Genomic DNA, 7603 nt, shown 5'->3' with positions numbered 1-7603 from the left:
CTCTGACCCGAGAACAGACGGTGGAAACCATACCAGAGCTAAGGTGCAAGAGGGCACAGAATGAGCCACATACCACAGCAGCAGAGCTGCGGGCGAGGGTGGGAAGGAAAAGGAGGAGCGACTGAGGGGAGGTCAGGCTCCTTTGTCTTTAAAAGGCGAGCAAGGCCTGGGCGGACTGTACTGGGCGGTGCAGGAGGCGGGGTCTGCACGGCGCGGGCGGGGCGGGCCTTAAAAAAAAAAAAAAAAAGCATTACCTGTCCCGGGCTTGAGGAGGTCTGGGGGAGTTTGCTGCGTGACCCGCCTAAAGGATCTACGAATGAATGAGCCTCCTGTCCCGATGGGGACCTCGGGGCCCCGCGGGGCTGCGAATTTCGCGGACGCTCCGGACACCCTGGAGCGTGCCGGGTCCTCTTCGCGCAAGCTGGGGCGCGGGGCGGCCCTGGCTCCCGGTGGCCGGAATCCCGCGGTGTCGGGGGCGGCAGCGGAGGCGAGGGCGAGTGGAAGCCCAGGCGGGGCTCTGGAGAACCGCCCGGCGGCTGAGAACCTGGACTGTGAGCCCTGGGTCAGAGAGAAAGTGCTCTTCCTTCTGCACCCAGAGAGGTGGCTGGGGACTCAACGGGACCCTGCGCGGGAAGAAGTGACCGGTGGGGACGATCTTTTCCCGGCGGCTGGAGACGACTGGGAACCCGACGGCCCGTCTCTCTTTCCGCGAGAAAAGCGAGTTTTAGGCAGCCGTGTAGACGCTCCCTTCAGAGCTCGGCCGCGGGACCCTGCAGCCCCACCCAGGTCGGTGCTCGTGCGGATTGTGGACTATCAGGCGACAGAAGAAGTCTTGTGGACTGCATGGAGGAAGGGGCAGATGACCGCACGGACCGAGGAGCACTCCATGAGCGCGATCACTTTTCGCACCAACAGGGAGTGAAGCGCCCGGCTGTGGGCGCCAGGACTGCGGAGAACCCCGGGCTCTCCCGCATGGGGAGAGACGCCCCGAGTCCACCTGCGGGGAGATCACCTCGCGGTCCCCAGGGACTGGATTGCCAGAGGATATAAAACAGGAAAGAGGAGCCTGAGGAATGCTGCGGGATGGTGGATGAGCGCGAATCCCTAAGCAGATGCTCTTCCGGGAGCGCCAGCCTGTAATTAGCCGACAGCGAGGACGTTTTAAGGTGCTGGTCAGCGCCGCTGGGAGGCAGGGGACACCCCAGACGGAATGAAGAACTGTGAGCAACATAGTACCTCCTTTGTGTCTTAAATACTGTGACGGTCTGGGGACCTAAGTCATTGGAAGAGGGGAAGGAAAGGTATTTTCGAATTGGTAAAATGTGGGCCTGTGAAATAAGAAAATCTATTTATGGTTAATTCTCACTTTGCAATACAGATTCATTGATCTCTTTCCCTGCCTCCCCGCTCTTTCGGACCTAAATTAGAAGTGAGGGTTGAGGTCCGCTCTCTGCAGAGAGAGTGGGAGGAGATGGGGAGAGAGGCTTGTTTTAAAGCTAAAAAAAGAAAGTAAAAAGGAATGGGAAAATCAAAATAAAGCAGCAAGTAAACAAAATCTTTCCTTTTTTAAACTTTTTTCTGATGTGCACATTTTTTTCTTTTTTTCATTAAATGTTAGGGGAAAGAAAACTAGGAAGAGAAGAGGAAGAGAACAGAAGACCCAACTTTGAACGTTAAGTGCCATTTAAAGGGGCTTTACTACCCTCAAAGTATCCAGTCGAGTAAAAATGATTTTTATCTGGTTTTTATTTATTTTTACTATTTTAAATTTGGCAGATAAGTCTTATCTAAAGGTAGATGATGTATAGTTTGCCCTAAAATAATTGTATATCTTATTCCTGTCCATTGTTTCTTATTAATAACATTTGTATTCAAAACTGGATTGAAAATACATCCCTCTTGATGCTGTTGGGGAAAAAAAGTCTCTTCTGGTGCTACTGAAATGTCTTTTTATTTGTTCCTCTTTTTTATTAAACACCCATTTTTATTACCTCTGTAGTACTGTGGTCTGGTTTGGAGGTCTGTGAGGAGCAAGCATTCCCTCTAGAGATGAACTCCTGACTTGAGCAGGCTGAAGGAGTATTTGGTTACTGCAAGAACTAACAAAATAAGTGGGACGCTGGCCTTTGAAGAGTCAACTGTTGAACTGTACCCCCTACCTCACTCCTCACTCTGGTGCTCTTTACTTTCAGTTTTGAAATGCCCTCAAATATATATCCCTGTTTTACAGTGAGCCAACCTCGGTGTCAAGGTCATGTGGCTTAGTTAAGTCATAACGTAGTAATTGCATAGGCTTACTAAGTAGGTAAGAATATGATCTTCTCCCTTCTAAAGGTTTGAGAATGGCCTTCAGGGGACCTTATCTATAAGGAGTCAAAAGAAGACAGGGCATCCTGGGTTTTCTGACTCATGTTGATGGGAAGTGCTAGAAATGCCTTAATGCTCATGAGTCCCACCAAAACTTTTGACTAGAGGATCACCACAGCAGTTCTTAGGACGATGAGACCCACACTTGAGGGAGGAATGCCGCACCTGACATTATTTGTGTTCAAAGCTACTTGGTTGTAGAAAAGGTAATATAGGCCCCATAAAGTGAATTATCTTTTCCTCCAACAACTTTTGCCTGGCCCTTGTGTGAGGTTAAACTTCTTGGCAGACAGTTTTCAGGCCTGACTTGATAAATTTGGTTGTGAGTCATTATATGCCCCCAGGTGACTGAGCATTGAATATGCAGTCAGTAAGAAAAGCCTCCTTAACAGGGACCCAAACATCATTGGGAGGCCAACCCTGAAGTTCTGCTTCTTGGGTTCAAAACTGTCCCACTTCTTACTGTGACTTTGGGCAAGTGCTTAATCTCTGTGTGCCTCTGTGTCCTTATTCATTAAGTAGGGGTAATATATAGTATTAACCTCATAAGGTTTTTTCCCCTAGGATTATGGTAAATGAAAAATACTTAAAATAATACTTCGCATATAGTGAATGCTCAAAGTTAGCTGTTACTAGTTCTGTGTTGTAATTGTTTATTCACTTTCATCCCAAGTAGGCTTTAGTCTTTTATTTAATTAAAAAAAAATACAGCCAAAGGCATACAACACAAGAAATTCTGTACAACCCAAACTGGTGATTTTTATTGACTCTTTTCTGGATTCCTAAAAGAAAAAACTTCTCTCTAGCTTTTCCCAACATTTAATGGATCAGTAAATACATCCTTAAATCTTTTAGCAATGACCTCCATGTCTTGTGATATTTATCCTGTGATTCAAAGGCCTAAGGTATACATTGCTTGACAGGGTCTTTGAGGAGGTTTCAAGTCTGCTTAGCTCTGTGGGCAGTAGGAGTTTTAAATACTTTCCTTAGGTGTCAGGTTTGTTCTCCTTCTGGGATTTTAAATCTGATGCCCTGTTGTCTCAGAAAAACAGAATACACAGAGTTTTCATTTTATCTCCTTTCTGCCAAAAGTGTATTTGTCAAGTCAGCTTAACTCTTTTTTTTTTTTTTTTTCCATCTTAACTCTTTTAGTCCAAATATATTTAGGTTAATTTTATCTCAAGTAAAAATCATTTTTATTATTATTATTTATTAAAGGTTTTACTTATTTATTTGTCAGAGAGAGCATACACAAGCTGGGGGAGCAGCAAGCAGAGGGAGAAGCAGCTTCCCCACTGAGCAAGGAGCAGGATGTGGGGATGTGGGACTCAGGCTCTGGACCTTGGGATCATGGCCTGAGCTGGAGGCAGACGCTTAAAGGACTAGGCCAACCAGGTGTCCCTGAAAGTTATTTTTAAAACACTCCCCAACTTCCTGTAATGCACTTAACAGATTTCCTTCAAACTGATGTCTCCCTGGTAGGAAGAAAGAAGTTGAAGCCCTGTTGAATTTGCTTCACAGGTTTTCCTGATAAAAGGAGAACCTGGTTGTGAAAGGAACTGAGGATTCTTTCCCCTTCATAGTGTCCTGAGAGTGAATCCAAAGTGATATCTGAGTGTTCCCAATATGAATAAACCTCTGAGAATGTCTGGGTCTTTGCTCTTTGGTCTCACCTCCGCTTTGTGGAAAAATGTGACCATCTAAAACTGCCTTAGGTGGACGAATCATAGCAAAGACTTCTAGAAGCCATGTGGCCACTCAAGGGACCATAAGGTAAATATCACACAACTGCCATTAGGCAAGTGTTGACCTCTCTGAAGACCTTTGTCCACAACCTCCAAGGCCTTTGAGATTCATACATTTGATTTGCTGTTCTTATTCTTGTTAATACCTAATGTGCTTTTTTGCCTGTGAAAAAGGAGAGGGACTAATCTTCCTGTTGAAAGAAAAAGTTGTATTCACTGCAGAAAAGTTTGAGGAAATATTTTGCTAGGAAGAAAGACAATTGGGAGTAAAAGAAAATTCACCCTTCCCCCAAATCTCTTAATATTTGGTATGTTTTCAGTCTTGTTTTACGTATTTTACTCTATTTTAATGTGTATTTTATTCTATTATATATATATAATATATATAAATATATATAATATATAATTATATATTATAAATATAATATTATATATATATATATATATATATATACACATTTTCTTGCCATAAGCTATATATAAAATCTGAGTATCACAAACTAAGGTATACGGATCTCTAAGAATGTTTTTTAATCTCAGACCACAGTCCAGATCTACTGAATCAGAATTGCATTCTGACAAGAACTCTGGGTGTTCTCATTAAAGTTTGAGAAATATTGATGTATACGTGCTGTATTTAGTCCTGCTTTGTCACTTACAAAAACTAGAAAGTTTTCATTTCCGCCCTGTTCCCCATTCATTAACAATCTTTAACAAGGCCATGGAAATTATACTTTGTAGAATTTGGAAAGCATTTAGAGATTGCTGAAGAGTGAAATCGAGATACTGATTTGTGAATTGGCAAGGAGATCTCTAAAACTTTAATTTTTTGAGAGAGTCTTACTATTCTAAAGTTTCCTAATGAAACACTGATCATTGGAATTCAAATTGTTTCTGAAATGTGGTTCTTTTACTGTCTCAGAATGGGAGACAATACTTGTTTAAAAATGCCTTGAGGGAAGAAGGGCAGGAAGTCAGGAAAGAAAGCACAGTTGCCACACTTCTGCAGGCTGAGTCAGGACTGCCAGCTGTATGCACTCTCTGCTAATGTGTGGGGACAGGGTGGGGAGAAAGGCGGAGCTTGAATGTGAATAAACTGCTTCAGGGGAGAAAACAAAGGCTGTGACTCTTGGACACCCTGACAGGCTTACAGCTCTAGATAGTACTTAGCTCTTTAATTAGGGAGGGTAAATCTTTATAAACTTGCTAGATGAAGATAAGAGAAGACAACAGTGCAGTTTACTTTGCAAAGAAGAAGAAACAGTTCTTATTCACTGTGCTGCCAATATTAGCCACAATATGGTAGACTTGATCACTTCAAGGCGTGGAATTAACTTCAAATTCAAATTCAGATTCTAAGTGTAAGATAGGATGAATACTTTTTGGGGGAACTGCAACCTTCACAAACTTGGACGGACAGAGGTTCTGGTTTGGTATTGGAAGGGAGTCAGGCAACATCACTTGGCACTTGGTAGGGAAGCAAGGCAGGCAGGGTGGTGAGAAAGCTTGACAGAGACCAAGATGACCTTAAGGCTATCCTCAGCTTGACTAAACTGGGCAAGTCTCTTTCTGACTGCTTCTCCCCCTCCCTTCTCCTAGAGTGGTTTCTTTAAAAACATGCAATTGCAAATTCATTCTTTGCCTTATTGGCATGTAAATCTTTCAACTTCTTGTCTGTTCCTCATCAAAGGGATGTCTTTCTCCAGGGTCTGGGAGCCATCTCTTGGAAATGTAATCAAGAAAGACAGGGTCCCTAACTTCCAGTCTCTGGGAGATGGAAGAGCCCACCTCAATAAGTATCCATTAACCAACAAGATGGATTAATTCAGTCTCTGTCTCCTATTGCAATAATTGCTTCAATTTATTTATAAAAAGTCTTGAATAAATTTTTCCTTGCCTGCTCAATTCTGTCTGGCACAATTTTTCTTTTACAGTAGTGAAAAAAGGAAGGGTTCATATCTGCTCTGGTGGGAAGCTCAGGCTGTTAGCTTGAGAAGCTGTTAGCATGGGAAGCTGGTGGTGGGCTAGCAAGAAAAGCTTTTTATGTGATCTACCGAGGCCTGGGTATTACCCAGTGGTCACTGAGGCTGTTGGGGGCGTAAGTCTAATCTTAAGGCTGGTTTGTTGGACAATGTGCCTCAGACCCCAAACCCTGAGTGTTAAAGCTGATTCTATACCCACTGGATTATCCTTAGTCATATGTCCATCTTGCAAAAAAATTCTTGAGACTTTGAGGTTATTTTGGAGTTTGTTTTGTTTTTAAAGATTTTTATTTTATTTATTATTTTAGAGAGAGAGGGAGAAATGAGCGGGGAGAGGGGCAGAGGGAGAGAATCTCCAGCAGATTCCCTGCAGAGTGCAGAGCTCAAGACCCTGAGATCATGACCTGAGCTGAAAGCAAGAGACTGTTGCTCAGCCGACTGAGCCATGCAGGACCCCAACTTTGAGGTAATTTTGAAAGCTGACTAGGTCAGTGGATATATGGTATAATTAAATTTCCAAATTCAACTTACATGGGAGAAGGTTTGGAGGGTACAATGGGCACAAAATAATTTTTCCTAAACCAAGAGAATTTTCAGGGAGGACTACAGAGTCAACTTTGGTAAAGATTGATTGTCTCAGACAGCTGGTCTCCATGTCTCAGAGAAAAGCCTCAGCAATGCCTGTGGACTTCCCATGCCAGCCTCAATATTAATCCAGTTCCCTGGGTTTATAAGGTTCAGGCTACTCAGTCCTTTTTTCTTTTCTTTTCTTTCTTTTAAATTAAAGTATAATTAGCTTATAATATGACATCAGGTTATACAGTATTTCTATCCCCATATAACTGAGTGGGAAAATATGCAAATGTATAAGTGAAATAAGTCTTTGATCAAAATGTTGGGGTGGAAGAAAGGAGATTCTGTGACCTGTATTAAATGGCATGTCAAGGACTAGGTAATGGTCAGGGTTTGTCCCAGGAGCAAAACATAAGCCATATGTCATCTTTGGAGATCGTAAAACTGTGATAAAGCTGGACTAAAAGTCTGTTTTTATCAACACCAAGTGCTTAGTGATACAGTACTCCTTTCTGAAAAAAATCTCTTGATCAAAAAAAATTTTTTTTTGGTTGATCTAAAGTCTTAAAACTTCCTGATTACTGTTTGAATTTTAATAATAGAGATGTAAGCCTGAAAGTAACACGTTAAAATTTTTCTTTTCCTTTTTTCTTAAATGAGGAAGGTAATTTATTTTTATTTTTTGAATTTTGGGTTTGGGGGTGGTAGAGGCAGAGGGACAGTGAGAAAGAGAAACCAAAGCAGGCTTCAAACCCAGCGTGGAGTCCAAAAGGTGACTTGATAGATCTCACAACACTGAGATCATGCATGACCTGAGCCCGAACGAAGAATTGGATGCTCAACCAGCTGAGCCACCCAGGCGCCCCTAAGGGGAAGATAATTTAAAAACGTCTTCCAGGTTTTCCCTCTAATATCTCTCTCACACACATGCAGAAT

General features: G+C 42.7%; 1 protein-coding gene across 1 annotated transcript; it reads left to right on the top strand.

Moving 5' to 3' along the window:
- Positions 1-237: 237 nt before the first annotated feature.
- On the top strand, positions 238-1990 carry C5H6orf141 (chromosome 5 C6orf141 homolog). Its single transcript, XM_059399055.1, has 2 exons — positions 238-1220; positions 1619-1990. The coding sequence occupies exon 1, from the start codon at positions 317-319 to the stop codon at positions 920-922; it is 606 nt and encodes a 201-aa protein (XP_059255038.1). The 5' UTR covers positions 238-316; the 3' UTR covers positions 923-1220; positions 1619-1990.
- Positions 1991-7603: the final 5613 nt, after the last annotated feature.

Source organism: Mustela nigripes, chromosome 5 (assembly GCF_022355385.1).
Source record: "Mustela nigripes isolate SB6536 chromosome 5, MUSNIG.SB6536, whole genome shotgun sequence".
In the NCBI taxonomy this organism is placed as follows: Eukaryota; Metazoa; Chordata; class Mammalia; order Carnivora; family Mustelidae; genus Mustela; species Mustela nigripes.
This window is presented reverse-complemented; position numbering and strand designations above follow the sequence as displayed.

What these genes read in the sequence shown, in the direction of transcription:
- C5H6orf141 (XM_059399055.1), top strand. Translation starts at nt 317, where the DNA reads ATGAATGAGCCTCCTGTCCCGATGGGGACCTCGGGGCCCCGCGGGGCT.